The 16111-nt window shown below is 41.5% G+C and overlaps 1 protein-coding gene across 1 annotated transcript in view; it reads left to right on the top strand.

The window, feature by feature from the left end:
* LOC124253764 overlaps window positions 1-10959 on the top strand; it is a 30338-nt gene extending 19379 nt beyond the window's left edge. Inside the window, exon 4 of the mRNA XM_046687588.1 lies at window positions 8319-10959. Within this exon, the coding sequence (XP_046543544.1) occupies window positions 8319-9139 (821 nt within the window). The 3' untranslated portion in view covers window positions 9140-10959. The remainder of the gene's footprint in view (window positions 1-8318) is intronic.
* The last annotated feature ends 5152 nt before the right edge of the window (window positions 10960-16111 follow it).

Genomic DNA, 16111 nt, shown 5'->3' with positions numbered 1-16111 from the left:
CAATGAATAACGAATTTATAGGCATCGTAACACTCAATTATCACTTTCACTTTTCAAAAATAAGGTAACCACATTTAAGACAGAAAAGCATCTGTTTTAAATATAGGCAATTATCCTAATTAAAGTATATGGTAATTTCAATGACGTTTTCGTTTTTTAAATGTTAAATGCTTGCTCTATCAAATTCAAAAGGGTTTTTTTTTTAAGAGTTTAGAAATTCATTCAGACAACATTAATTGGTAAACATACAGAGTGGTGCTAATTTTATGCACGGATGTATAGATAACAGATCACAAGAGTGGTGTGAGTGATTCAGCCTGTTTCATGAGATGACGAAACGCCTGTGGTTGATATTCCTTGTTTCATTGGATGACAAACCAGGTGTGAACAATATGGCTTCTTTGATAGGATGACAAACTCACTGTGAATAATATTGCTTGTTTGATGATATGATACACCTAGTGTGAGTGATATTGCTTGTTTGATGGGAAGACACACCTGGTGTGAGTGATATTGCTTGTTTGATGGGATGACACACCTGGTGTGAGTGATATTGCTTGTTTGATGAGATGACACACCTAGTGTGAGTGATATTGCTTGTTTGATGAGATCACACAACTGGTGTGAGTGATATTGCTTGTTTGATGGGAAGACACACCTGGTGTGAGTGATATTGCTTGTTTGATGAGATGACACACCTAGTGTGAGTGATATTGCTTGTTTGATGAGATGACACAACTGGTGTGAGTGATATTGCTTGTTTGATGGGAAGACACACCTGGTGTGAGTGATATTGCTTGTTTGATGGGATGACACACCTGGTGTGAGTGATCTTGCTTGTTTGATGGGATGACACACCTAGAGTGAGTGATATTGCTTGTTTGATGAGATGACACACCTGGTGTGAGTGATATTGCTTGTTTGATGAGATGACACACCTGGTGTGAGTGATATTGCTTGTTTGATGGGGACACACACCTAGTGTGAGTGATATTGCTTGTTTGATGGGAAGACACACCTAGTGTGAGTGATATTGCTTGTTTGATGGGATGACACACCTAGTGTGAGTGATATTGCTTGTTTGATGGGATGACACACCTAGTGTGAGTGATATTGCTTGTTTGATGGGATGACACACCTAGTGTGAGTGATATTGCTTGTTTGATGGGAAGACACACCTAGTGTGAGTGATATTGCTTGTTTGATGGGATGACACACCTAGTGTGAGTGATATTGCTTGTTTGATGGGATGACACACCTAGTTGTGAGTGATATTGCTTGTTTGATGGGATGACACACCTAGTGTGAGTGATATTGCTTGTTTGATGGGATGACACACCTAGTGTGAGTGATATTGCTTGTTTGATGGGATGAGACACACCTGGTGTTGAGTGATATTGCTTGTTTGATGGGATGACACACCTAGTGTGAGTGATATTGCTTGTTTGATGGGATGACACACCTGGTTTGAGTGATATTGCTTGTTTGATGAGATGACACACCTAGTGTGAGTGATACTTGTTTGATGGGAAGATGACACACCTAGAGTGAGTGATATTGCTTGTTTGATGGGATGACACACCTAGTGTGAGTGATATTGCTTGTTTGATGGGATGACACACCTAGTGTGAGTGATATTGCTTGTTTGATGAGATGACACACCTGGTGTGAGTGATATTGCTTGTTTGATGATGTGATGATATTGCTTGTTTGATGGGAAGACACACCTAGTGTGAGTGATATTGCTTGTTTGATGGGAAGACACACCTAGTGTGAGTGATATTGCTTGTTTGATGGGAAGACACACCTAGTTTGAGTGATATTGCTTGTTTGATGGGATGACACACCTAGTGTGAGTGATATTGCTTGTTTGATGGGAAGACACACCTAGTGTGAGTGATATTGCTTGTTTGATGGGAAGACACACCTGGTTTGAGTGATATTGCTTGTTTGATGGGATGACACACCTAGTGTGAGTGATATTGCTTGTTTGATGGGGACACACACCTGGTTTGAGTGATATTGCTTGTTTGATGAGATGACACACCTAGTGTGAGTGATATTGCTTGTTTGATGGGAAGACACACCTAGTGTGAGTGATATTGCTTGTTTGATGGGAAGACACACCTAGTGTGAGTGATATTGCTTGTTTGATGGGATGACACACCTAGTGTGAGTGATATTGCTTGTTTGATGAGATGACACACTGGTGTGAGTGATATTGCTTGTTTGATGGGATGACACACCTAGTGTGAGTGATATTGCTTGTTTGATGAGATGACACATGGTGTGAGTGATATTGCTTGTTTGATGAGATGACACACCTGGTGTGAGTGATATTGCTTGTTTGATGGGATGACACACCTAGTGTGAGTGATATTGCTTGTTTGATGGGATGACACACCTAGTGTGAGTGATATTGCTTGTTTGATGGGAAGACACACCTGGTGTGAGTGATATTGCTTGTTTGATGGGATGACACACCTAGTGTGAGTGATATTGCTTGTTTGATGAGATGACACACCTGGTGTGAGTGATATTGCTTGTTTGATGGGAAGACACACCTGGTGTGAGTGATATTGCTTGTTTGATGGGATGACACACCTGGTGTGAGTGATCTTGCTTGTTTGATGGGATGACACACCTAGAGTGAGTGATATTGCTTGTTTGATGGGATGATAAACCTGGTGTAAGTGGTATTGCTTGTTTGATGAGATGACACAACTGGTGTGAGTGATATTGCTTGTTTGATGGGATGACACACCTGGTGTGAGTGATATTGCTTGTTTGATGGGATGATAAACCTGGTGTAAGTGGTATTGCTTGTTTGATGAGATGACACAACTGGTGTGAGTGATATTGCTTGTTTGATGAGATGACACAACTGGTGTGAGTGATATTGCTTGTTTGATGAGATGACACAACTGGTGTGAGTGATATTGCTTGATTGGTGGGAAGACACACCTGGTGTGAATGATATTGCTTCTTTGATGATATGACACCCGTAGTGTGAGTGATATTGCTTGTTTGATGGGTAAACACCTGGTGTGAGTTATATTGGTTGTTTGATGGTATGACACACCTGGTGTGAGTGATATTGCTTTTTGATGAAATGACATACCTTGTGTGAGTGATATTGCTTGTTTGATTGGATGACAAACCTGGTTTGAGTGATGTTGCTTTTTGATGAAATGACATACCTAGTGTGAATGATATTGCTTGTTTGATGGGATGATACACCTAGTGTGAGTGATATTGCTTGATTGATGAGATGGCACACCTGGTGTGAGTGATCTTGCTTGTTTGATGGGATGACACACCTAGAGTGAGTGATATTGCTTGTTTGATGAGATGACACACCTGGTGTGAGTGATATTGCTTGTTTGATGAGATGACACACCTGGTGTGAGTGATATTGCTTGTTTGATGGGGACACACACCTAGTGTGAGTGATATTGCTTGTTTGATGGGAAGACACACCTAGTGTGAGTGATATTGCTTGTTTGATGGTAAGACACACCTAGTGTGAGTGATATTGCTTGTTTGATGGGATGACACACCTAGTGTGAGTGATATTGCTTGTTTGATGGGATGACACACCTAGTGTGAGTGATATTGCTTGTTTGATGGGATGACACACCTGGTGTGAGTGATATTGCTTGTTTGATGGGATGACACACCTAGTGTGAGTGATATTGCTTGTTTGATGAGATGACACACCTGGTGTGAGTGATATTGCTTGTTTGATGGGATGACACACCTAGTGTGAGTGATATTGCTTGTTTGATGGGATGACACACCTAGTGTGAGTGATATTGAGTGATATTGCTTGTTTGATGGGATGACACACCTAGTGTGAGTGATATTGCTTGTTTGATGGGATGACACACCTAGTGTGAGTGATATTGCTTGTTTGATGGGATGACACACCTAGTGTGAGTGATATTGCTTGTTTGATGGGATGACACACCTGGTGTGAGTGATATTGCTTGTTTGATGGGATGACACACCTAGTGTGAGTGATATTGCTTGTTTGATGAGATGACACACCTGGTGTGAGTGATATTGCTTGTTTGATGGGATGACACACCTGGTGTGAGTGATATTGCTTGTTTGATGGGATGACACACCTAGTGTGAGTGATATTGCTTGTTTGATGGGATGACACACCTAGTGTGTGAGTGATATTGCTTGTTTGATGGGATGACACACCTGGTGTGAGTGATATTGCTTGTTTGATGAGATGACACACCTAGTGTGAGTGATATTGCTTGTTTGATGAGGATGACACAACTGGTGTGAGTGATATTGCTTGTTTGATGGGATGACACACCTGGTGTGAGTGATATTGCTTGTTTGATGGGATGACACACCTAGTGTGAGTGATATTGCTTGTTTGATGGGATGACAAACCTGGTGTGAGTGATATTGCTTGTTTGATGAGATGACACACCTGGTGTGAGTGATATTGCTTGTTTGATGGGATGACACACCTGGTGTGAGTGATATTGCTTGTTTGATGGGATGACAAACCTGGTGTGAGTGATATTGCTTGTTTGATGAGATGACACACCTGGTGTGAGTGATATTGCTTGTTTGATGGAGATGACACAACTGGTGTGAGAGTGATATTGCTTGTTTGATGAGATGACACACCTGGTGTGAGTGATATTGCTTGTTTGATGGGAAGACACACCTGGTGTGAGTGATATTGCTTGTTTGATGATATGACACCCGTAGTGTGAGTGATATTGCTTGTTTGATGGGTAAACACCTGGTGTGAGTGATATTGCTTGTTTGATGGTATGACACACCTGGTGTGAGTGATATTGCTTTTTGATGAAATGACATACCTATTGTGTGAGTGATATTGCTTGTTTGATGGGATGACAAACCTGGTTTGAGTGATATTGCTTTTTGATGATGATGACACCTAGTGTGAGTGATATTGCTTGTTTGATGATATGACACACCTAGTGTGAGTGATATTGCTTGTTTGATGAGATGACACACCTGGTGTGAGTGATATTGCTTGTTTGATGGGATGACACACCTAGTGTGAGTGATATTGCTTGTTTGATGAGATGACACACCTAGTGTGAGTGATATTGCTTTTGATTTGATGGGATGACACACCTTGATGTGTGAGTGATATTGCTTGTTTGATGGGATGACACACCTAGTGTGAGTGATATTGCTTGTTTGATGGGATGACACACCTAGTGTGAGTGATATTGCTTGTTTGATGGGATGACACACCTAGTGTGAGTGATATTGCTTGATTGATGAGATGACACACCTGGTGTGAGTGATATTGCTTGTTTGATGGGAAGACACACCTAGTGTGAGTGATATTGCTTGTTTGATGGGAAGACACACCTAGTGTGAGTGATATTGCTTGTTTGATGGGAAGACACACCTAGTGTGAGTGATATTGCTTGTTTGATGGGATGGAAGACACACCTAGTGTGAGTGATATTGCTTGTTTGATGGGATGACACACCTAGTGTGAGTGATATTGCTTGTTTGATGGGAAGACACACCTAGTGTGAGTGATATTGCTTGTTTGATGGGAAGACACACCTAGTGTGAGTGATATTGCTTGTTTGATGGGATGACACACCTAGTGTGAGTGATATTGCTTGTTTGATGGGATGACACACCTAGTGTGAGTGATATTGCTTGTTTGATGGGATGACACACCTAGTGTGAGTGATATTGCTTGTTTGATGGGAAGACACACCTGGTTTGATATTGCTTGTTTGATGGGATGACACACCTAGTGTGAGTGATATTGCTTGTTTGATGGGATGACACACCCTAGTTTGAGTGATATTGCTTGTTTGATGGGATGACACACCTAGTGTGAGTGATATTGCTTGTTTGATGGGAAGACACACCTAGTGTGAGTGATATTGCTTGTTTGATGAGATGACACACCTAGTGTGTGTGAGTGATATTGCTTGTTTGATGGGATGACACACCTAGTGTGAGTGATATTGCTTGTTTGATGGGATGACACACCTAGTGTGAGTGATATTGCTTGTTTGATGGGAGATGACACACCTGGTGTGAGTGATATTGCTTGTTTGATGGGATGACACACCTGGTGTGAGTGATATTGCTTGTTTGATGGGATGACACACCTAGTGTGAGTGATATTGCTTGTTTGATGGGATGACACACCTAGTGTGAGTGATATTGCTTGTTTGATGGGATGACACACCTGGTGTGAGTGATATTGCTTGTTTGATGGGATGACAGTGATACCTTGTTTGTGAGTGATATTGCTTGTTTGATGATGATGACACACCTGGTGTGAGTGATATTGCTTGTTTGATGGGATGACACACCTGGTGTGAGTGATATTGCTTGTTTGATGGGATGACACACCTAGTGTGAGTGATATTGCTTGTTTGATGGGATGACACACCTAGTGTGAGTGATATTGCTTGTTTGATGGGATGACACACCTAGTGTGTGAGTGATATTGCTTGTTTGATGGGATGACACACCTAGTGTGAGTGAGTGATATTGCTTGTTTGATGGGATGACACACCTAGTGTGAGTGATATTGCTTGTTTGATGGGAAGACACACCTAGTGTGAGTGATATTGCTTGTTTGATGGGATGACACACCTAGTGTGAGTGATATTGCTTGTTTGATGAGATGACACAACTGGTGTGAGTGATATTGCTTGTTTGATGGGATGACACACCTGGTGTGAGTGATATTGCTTGTTTGATGGGATGATAAACCTGGTGTAAGTGGTATTGCTTGTTTGATGAGATGACACAACTGGTGTGAGTGATATTGCTTGTTTGATGAGATGACACAACTGGTGTGAGTGATATTGCTTGTTTGATGAGATGACACAACTGGTGTGAGTGATATTGCTTGATTGGTGGGAAGACACACCTGGTGTGAATGATATTGCTTCTTTGATGATATGACACCCGCAGTGTGAGTGATATTGCTTGTTTGATGGGTAAACACCTGGTGTGAGTTATATTGGTTGTTTGATGGTATGACACACCTGGTGTGAGTGATATTGCTTTTTGATGAAATGACATACCTTGTGTGAGTGATATTGCTTGTTTGATGGGATGACAAACCTGGTTTGAGTGATGTTGCTTTTTGATGAAATGACATACCTAGTGTGAATGATATTGCTTGTTTGATGGGATGATACACCTAGTGTGAGTGATATTGCTTGATTGATGAGATGGCACACCTGGTGTGAATGATATTGCTTGTTTGATGAGATGACACACCTAGTGTGAGTGATATTGCTTGTTTGGTGAGATGACACACCTGGTGTGAGTGATATTGGTTGTGTCATGGGATTACAAAGTCACTGTGAGTGATATTGCTTGTTTAATGAGATGACACACCTTGTTGAGTGATGTTGCTTGATTGATGAGATGACACACCTGTTGTGAGTGATATTGCTTGCTGATGGGTTGACAAAATCACGGTGAGTGATATTGCTTGTTTGATGAGAAGACACACCTGGGGTGAGTGATGTTGCTTGTTTGATGGGATGACATACCTAGTGTGAGGGATATTGTTTGTGTGATTGGATGGCAAACCTGTTTTGAGTGATATTGCTTGTTTGATGAGATGATACACCTAGTGTGAGTGATATTCCTTGTTGATGGGATTACACACCTAGTGTGAGTGATATTGCTTGTTTGATGGGATGACACACCTAGTGTGAGTGATATTGTTTGTGTGATTGGATGGCAAATCTGTTTTGAGTGATATTGTTTGTGTGATTGCATGACACACCTGGTGTGAGTGATGATGCTTGTTTGATGGGATGGCAAACCTAGTGTGAGTGATATTGCTTGTTTGATGAGAAGACACACCTGGGGTGAGTGATATTGTTTGTTTGATGGGATGACATACCTATTGTGAGGGATATTGTTTGTGTGATTGGATGGCAAACCTGTTTTGAGTGATATTGCTTGTTTGATGAGATGATACACCTAGTGTGAGTGATAATGATTGTTTGATGGGGTCACACACCTAGTGTGAGTGATGTTGATAGTTTGAGGAGATGAAAATCCTGCTCCGAGTGACAGATTGTTTGGTATAGATGTTTTCCGTGTTATTGATTGGTATTATCTGCTGTTTATATCGTCCCTTTGCTGTGTGAGGCTCCGGCGATCCAAGATACTGCCTGTGTCACTTTGTTTGTGTCACTGACCACGCATAAAATACAGCAACTGCTGACAAGGATGCCGCCCCCATGTTTACATAAACAAGAAACTACTGTCCTCCCCTCGTGGATGATGATGAATCTATGTTTCAGCAACATTTTCATCAACGCTTTCAAGCCCTTTGTTGTCATCTTATCCGACATCATCAACGGCAAATGATCAAGCGATCAGTTCACACGGGTTGTTGGCGACGTCAGAGATATTGCAGACAGATATGGCTGGCACTGACATCACCACGTCGGGAATCCCCACCCTTTATGGCTTCAGTCTCTCCACCCTACACGACATGAGTCTCTCCGTCCTAGATGACAGCAGTCTGTCCATCCTAGATGACAGCAGCTTTTCCATCACGGACGCGCTGGATGCTACACAAACCAGTATACAACTGAGTTCCGGACCACGCCATAATACCACAGCGAACACAAGCCCAATAACCTCGCAAGTACCGGACATGACGTCACTGCCACGCAGCCATGTTACAGCTACAGAGTTGTCTAGCTTTCAGAGCAGCCATTTCCAAACCAGCTACCCAGCGACGTCAATGACGGCTTCTGGAGATACATTTAGTACTGCAGCTATACCTTCGTCATCCACTACTACGCCAGACTCGTCGGTGACCACTGCGGGACTCTGTCGGTGCCGATGCCAGACGTTCATCCCGCACGACCGTGAATTACTGGCCGAACTGAGCACTGCGATCAAACAGAAGTTGATCATCCCAGCAACGAATACTTCCAGTTACATTCGGAAAAAACGTAGCGCAGTGAACAAGAAACCAAGCGCCAAGTATATTGGCCTGTTCGGCATCATTATAATTTCGTTTGTGTCTGGTTTAGTCGTTCTGCCAGACCTAATTAGCGTGTTTCGATTTGTGTGCATGTCCCACGGAAGGAACAGATCACAAGATGTATAACAACATCTTGGTGTAATAGGTGATCATTTGTAGGTGTCAACGTCTTGATTATCAGGAGCACGAGATTTAAATGTTAATGCCCATTCCTTCATACTTTCGGAGAATATTCGCCTTCATCGCGTGGCCTTGGTGGACCTGAACCACGTGACCTTGGTGGACCTGAACCACGTGACCCTGATGGACCTGAACCACATGACCCTAATGGAGCACGAATATATTCCGAAACGTCGTGTTCCTGATAATAAAGATGTTGACATCCATAACTGGTCACCTTTTCTGTGTATCACTCCTGAATGCCATCCAAAAACATCTTGATGTGTAACAACGTCTAAGTGACTAGCGTCACACACGACAGGTTATCCCTTCCGGTCTCTCACTAGTGTTAGTGCTGTCTGTTCCAGAATCATACTGAATACTCATGAACCATCCATTGTACGAATATCCACGTCCCGATTAGCAAATGTTAGCATGTGTTCACGAATCACTATGAAATAATCATGATGTAGATTTTCACTCCAAAGATGTTTGTATCTTGCCCCACCGTTGACATCTAATAAAACGCACACACACCAACGCATGGTAAAAGTTAAAATGAGGAATTGCATCTGAAATGGGTTTTGTCACTGAAGCGTCAAGACTGGAAGTGTCCTCCTCCTATCTACTCTACATGGTTGTAACTGTGGTCCAACAATTTGGGAACCGATGAGTTTGTGCAGTGGTATGATTGTACACTCGTTTTAATAAACATTGTATCCATCTGGAGAATTGGTTCCGGGATTTCGGAGAGTAAAAGCCACTGGGTTTTCCTACAATCTACAATGAGGACCTATCTACACGGTGGAGGTACCATGGCATGCAATGAGCAGCCTCACAGAGCCTTTGCCACGTGATGCAGTGTTATGGTTTTACTCCACGAGGTATTCAAGACCGGTTCTGGCAATAGGGAATACCGGGAACAAGATCCCGAATGAAATGTGTACGAAGCTTTGTCTTGAAGACATGACAAGTCGGCCTGTTCAGAGACAAGATATGGGAGTGAACCTTCGCCCAAGACAAACCTATTTCGATGATGACGTTTTTAATAGTATAACAAATTCTAAAAGAAAACAATGTTTGTGTTGTGTTTATAAAATGAAAAAAGCTTATCATCTCCTCCTGTTTGTACCAGAGGCCCTCTGATGTGGTCGGCATCTGCCTCCATCTTCCTGACCTGTATATGGAGTGTAATATATGGATCTGATCATCCACTATTCTGACAGACAATGTGTGTCGATATATCGAGCACTAGTAAGCCACACCAGAACGTTTAAGACTGCTTACAATCCGATGTGATCATTATAGTCAATAACGTATGGCGCTGGAATGTCTCTGTTCATTGTTCACCCATTCGCGACTCACTTTCAGAAGATACTTGATGTATTTACCTTGTTGAAGACTAGGGCAAACGGGTGTCCTAATTCCACAGTGTTTTTTATTGTTTGTGTACTACTAAAGCTGGCAAAGTGTTTGAACATGTACTAGTAATACGTGTACTAGTAATACATGTACTAGTAATACGTGTACTAGTTGCTCTGCTGGAATATTTCTAACCTGAGGCGAGTTGTATATCCTTAACCCTGACATTCCACCAGGTGTTTACCAGTGACGGCGTCCTGTAGACAGCCATGTCAGATATTGCCATGTTCATTGTACCTTTTGTAACGTATTATTAGTATATGTCAATGATGTAAAAAAACAACCACATCATAACTTTCATTTTCTTATGCATGTTAAAGTTATTAAATGTGAGTTTTGGAACCTACATGATCATATTATCGTAATAAAAATTCAGACTATAAAGAAAACAAGAAAAGGAAATGTTGGTTTTGTTAATGTTTCCAACAGCTACATGTCCGACAGTTATATTCAACCTTTACCTTGCCAGTCACGTAGTAACCACGAATATTTATTTTCATTTTCGCTTTATGATTGATATAATTTATTCGCTTTGATCATGCAAAAGCCTACCTTTGCACCATCTATCCAAGTACTGTCCGAGTGCTTGATAGCATGTTGTTTAATGCCGCAGTACTCCGGCTACAGTAGCGACATCGACCCCGACCACGTCAGTAGTCTTCTGTAGACCAGCTACATGACGCATGTTCGGCGGAACCAGCAGGACACCATAGCATTCTCACATATACCACGTGGTGCAGTGTAAGTGACGGACAACTACAGAAGGTTGTAACATTACAGTATGTCGATTGTGTGCTCTTCAAACCAATTCAACATAAACATAGAGCTATGGCCGACCAAACTTATTCCACAACCCATTGTACAATTAGTACCATATCATATGCATGTTGTTTTACAATTCACTGTCACATACATGACACCGGGTGTTCCCTCTCCGTCTGTCACCCAAGTCATATGGTCAGATGTTTAATTCAGCTCACGTTGGAACAAAACGGTAAAAGTTGAAATATGGAATTGCTTCGGGCATCATTCTTGTTACTGCTACATCAAATTTGGAAACATTATTCTCTGTGTCTACAATACAACATGAAAGCTGTACTCCTGGTTGTTTTAGCTCTGAACAGCTGTTTAAGCAGGAGCTGAGTGACGCTGTTTGAATCCTGACCCTTTGCTGCCACTTGTGGACACAGGCCGTCGTGTCTTTGCGAGGACTACAGATTAAAAAAATATTGTTTTTGAGACGACCCCCAGCTCGAAATGCTTCACTGTCATAATGTCGAGTCGGGTCATCTCAAAAACAATATTTTTTTAATCTTTAATCCTCGCAAAGACACGAGGGCCTGTGCTTGTGGAGTATAAACTATCATTACAGCGACATTTTTCGTTATTTATATAATTTTCAGTTGTACACATGGAAAAAAGTATCGCAACACCTACGATTGTAAACCCTTCGTAGCTATTAATATCCATGTAATAAACATGTGTTAGTGATTATTTGGATTATTTTGACCGTTTCATTTTAGATAGGCAAAAGACTATCATTGCACGTAATAAATGAGTGAGTATGCTTTTACTCCGCTTTTAGCAATATTCCAGCAATGTCACGGCGGGGGACACCAGAAATGGGCTGCACACACTGTGCCCATGTGGGGATTCGAACCGGGTCTTTAGTGTCACGCCGTCAGTAAGCAAGTATCAAGTTTCAGCAAACAGTTCTTACAGATCGATAACTATTATATTCGATACAGATCGAAAACAATTGATTTCGTTGTTAATGAACAAATATGGGGTCTCTTCAACTGACAACTGCTCAATGACGTCACGTTATTGGTATGTGGAGTGCTGCCATGTCATAGAGGACTGTTGCAAGATATGTTGGTTGACATCCATCGATTAACAGCCGATATATAGGCCAGAAAACATCAATAAACAAATACCATTAAGGACCATCAGTGTCAGATTGACCCTGAGTAACAAGTCCTAGTGAGAATACAACCCGTCTCATGTTCACAGTACTTTATCCTTTCACGTCAAGTGGCCTGTTAAATACAGAGTGGTTTTCACATCGTCCCTTGTCCAACAGAATCGGTGGGGTATAGAGCCAGACGATACAACAGACGTCCTTTGTGATCTCCAGAGCACAAATGGCAGGTCCAGATTGGTGTTAAGTTTGACGTCACTGGGATTTGACGTCATGGGCGATTTCTTTTGTGCATGACTGATGGCCAATCTCGTGTTTGGTGAATCAGAAACACAGCGGACTATTTTTGAGCAGTTGTCTTATTGCAGTGGTTGATGGGTTTGTAGGTATACCTCTCATATGATTGTAGACTTGACATTGTGTACATCAGATTAACGCTGAACTGACATCCTAGACCGGGGTTCTTGGACCGCGTTCATAGACACGACAATGCTCGGCCACAAATTTGTCGCGGTTGATTGCTTTCGTAAGGAAACGGTAGCAGTTGTATCTTGACCTGGGAGGAGTCCAGGTCTCAACCTCACAGAGCATATATGGGTCACCATAGGTCACCATAGGTCACCATAGGTCATCATTGGTCTTCATGGGTCGCGGAATACGTCAACGATATTTTCGAGTACAAAATCTTGATGTACCGGAACAAGCCCTCTATCAACAATGGAATGCAATACCTCAGCGTCAACTTCAAAGCATAACTTTTATGTTCATTTTTATATTATCTTCTCGAGTGTTGCAGTTACTTCATGTTTTCTTAAAAAGTTCAAATTTCTCGCTGCTTCAATTATTTACTTGCCTTTTAAACATTTGCCTTGTTGTGATGTTGTCAGTCCAAAGGGGAAAATCCGATTAATGTATATAAATAAGATCTCGCGATCCGATCTTTGTTTCCTTACGACATAGCAACAGTTAAAACACTTTCCTCGACCTTCTAAAACACCACAAACACAACTTGTCTCAAATACGTTCAGTGAATATAAAAACATTCTTTCCTTGGTTATATCAAGGATGTAATATTGAACAAACATTATGGATAGAGACTTCTTTTATTTCGTATTATCCATAAAAGTTGTTCAATATTGTACTTCCCAACTTCTAAAATGCCACTGAAAGAAAGTATCAAAGGTGATAAACGATGTGTGGCGATACACCAGTGGGCCGATATCCCTTCATAGCATCGTTTGAACAGGGAGAGAGGAGAAACATAAAGTGGCAGATGCGTGTGTAAAATCTTCTCGAAGTCGATGCTTGCTTACTTTCTGGGACAACTGTTTGTTGGATGTGGAAACATCATATTCCCAGTCACATTCTGTCAGGGTGATTTTTAGCACGACATTAAAGTTAAAAGGACTATGGAATACTGTAAGGGACATTCTCGCGATCTCGCATTCTCGCAATCTCGACCTTTGGAAACAAGGTGAAAATGCTAAAAGTGCGAGAATGAGAGATCGCGAGAATGTGTGATGATGACATGTAAACCAACATCTACATCCGGGTTACCATGCATTGTCAACACCTTGTGTTTTAGGTCACATTGATAGATGGGACATGCCCTAAGTGCCATGTTTCGATGTCCCTCAGCTGAATAGTAAAGACATGCCTTAGTTGCTGGATAAGAAGTCGTACAAGCCGAGATATATAAACATGCTTGGTGAAGCATCGACTTGACGCCGAGATATATAAACATGCTTGGTGAAGCATCGACTTGACGCCGAGATATATAAACATGCTTGGTGAAGCATCGACTTGACGTCGAATCAGCAGCGCTGTATAAATTCAAGACTTATGTTATAGAACTATCATGTGGTTTCTATTGTTTGAATATGTGAGAACATGGGTGTCGATGTACAAATTGTGAGTAAAACATTACTGAGTAAAGATGTACAAGACAGACAGACAGACTTGGTATGGAAACTAGTAACCAACTGTAACCGGCAGTATCAAGCTTTTAATTTAAAAAATCGAAAGTGAATTTTAATTTCCTCGCACCTTACAAACTGTAGCAGGTGTAATGGCTGCTGAGGGTTTGATTAACGGCCTCCATATTGTGTGGGTCATCATGGGACACAAGCTTGTGACCTAGGGTTAGAAGACACATTCCTCCAAGTTACAAGACAATATCCGCCGCGAAGCTATCCCTCCAAGCTATGAAGACGCAGTACACTGGATCGTCGACACTTTACTGAACATTCCATTACTATCACGTTTGATGCGAACATAATCCCCCACTGTGTGTGCCGAGACGTCCATCCGCGCCACAGAACGGGGGATGTTTGACGTTGTATCAACGGGACCACCAGGTCACATTTAGTCCACAGAAGTCGGGAATTCTGGGTCATGAGTAGTTGTCATTTTCTGTTGATTGCAGAAAAAAATGGCAAACTAACTATTTCAATCCTAGGTATTTACATAATACGAAACATATTGTCTGCTTAAATGCCCTTTTTGTCCTGATCACATATTGTCGCTGTAAAATGACGAGGTTCCGCTCATTTGTTTTCAAACATTATCCTCCCAAAGTACATAGTCCAGCCACATACCCAGATGATCAACAGTCTACCCTGATACCAGGGTAGTAAATAGTCTTCCCCATGTCGGATATTCCACCCCATATCCGGATAATACTATTTCTACGCCCACACCCGGAAGATAAATAGTCTACCCAATACCCAGATAATCAATATTCTACATACATAAAGGTCCTACTTCTTTACCCATATACTAGATAGTCTACACCCACATCCGGAAGATAAATAGTCTACCCAATACCCAGATAATCAATATTCTACATACATAAAGGTCCTACTTCTTTACCCATATACTAGATAGTCTACACCCACATCCGGAAGATAAATAGTCTACCCCATACCCAGATAATCAATATTCTACATACATAAAGGTCCTACTTCTTTACCCATATACTAGATAGTCTACACCCACACCCGGAAGATAAATAGTCTACCCAATACCCAGATAATCAATATTCTACATACATAAAGGTCCTACTTCTTTACCCATATACTAGATAGTCTACGCCCACACCCGGAAGATAAATAGTCTACCCAATACCCAGATAATCAATATTCTACATACATAAAGGGCCTACTTCTTTACCCATATACTAGATAGTCTACACCCACATCCGGAAGATAAATAGTCTACCCAATACCCAGATAATCAATATTCTACATACATAAAGGGCCTACTTCTTTACCCATATACTTGATAGTCTACACCCACATCCGGAAGATAAATAGTCTACCCAATACCCAGATAATCAATATTCTACATACATAAAGGTCCTACTTCTTTACAAATATACTAGATAGTCTACATCCACATCCGGAAGATAAATAGTCTTCCCCATACCCGGATAATCAATATTCTACATACATAAAGGGCCTACTTCTTTACCCATATACTAGATAGCCTACACCCACACCCGGAAGATAAATAGTCTTCCCAATACCCAGATAATCAATATTCTACATACATAAAGGTCCTACTTCTTTACCCATATACTAGATAGTCTACGCCCA

This window comes from Haliotis rubra, unplaced genomic scaffold (genome assembly GCF_003918875.1).
Source record: "Haliotis rubra isolate DU_JTF1 unplaced genomic scaffold, ASM391887v1 Scf550, whole genome shotgun sequence".
NCBI lineage: Eukaryota > Metazoa > Mollusca > Gastropoda > Lepetellida > Haliotidae > Haliotis > Haliotis rubra.
This window is presented reverse-complemented; position numbering and strand designations above follow the sequence as displayed.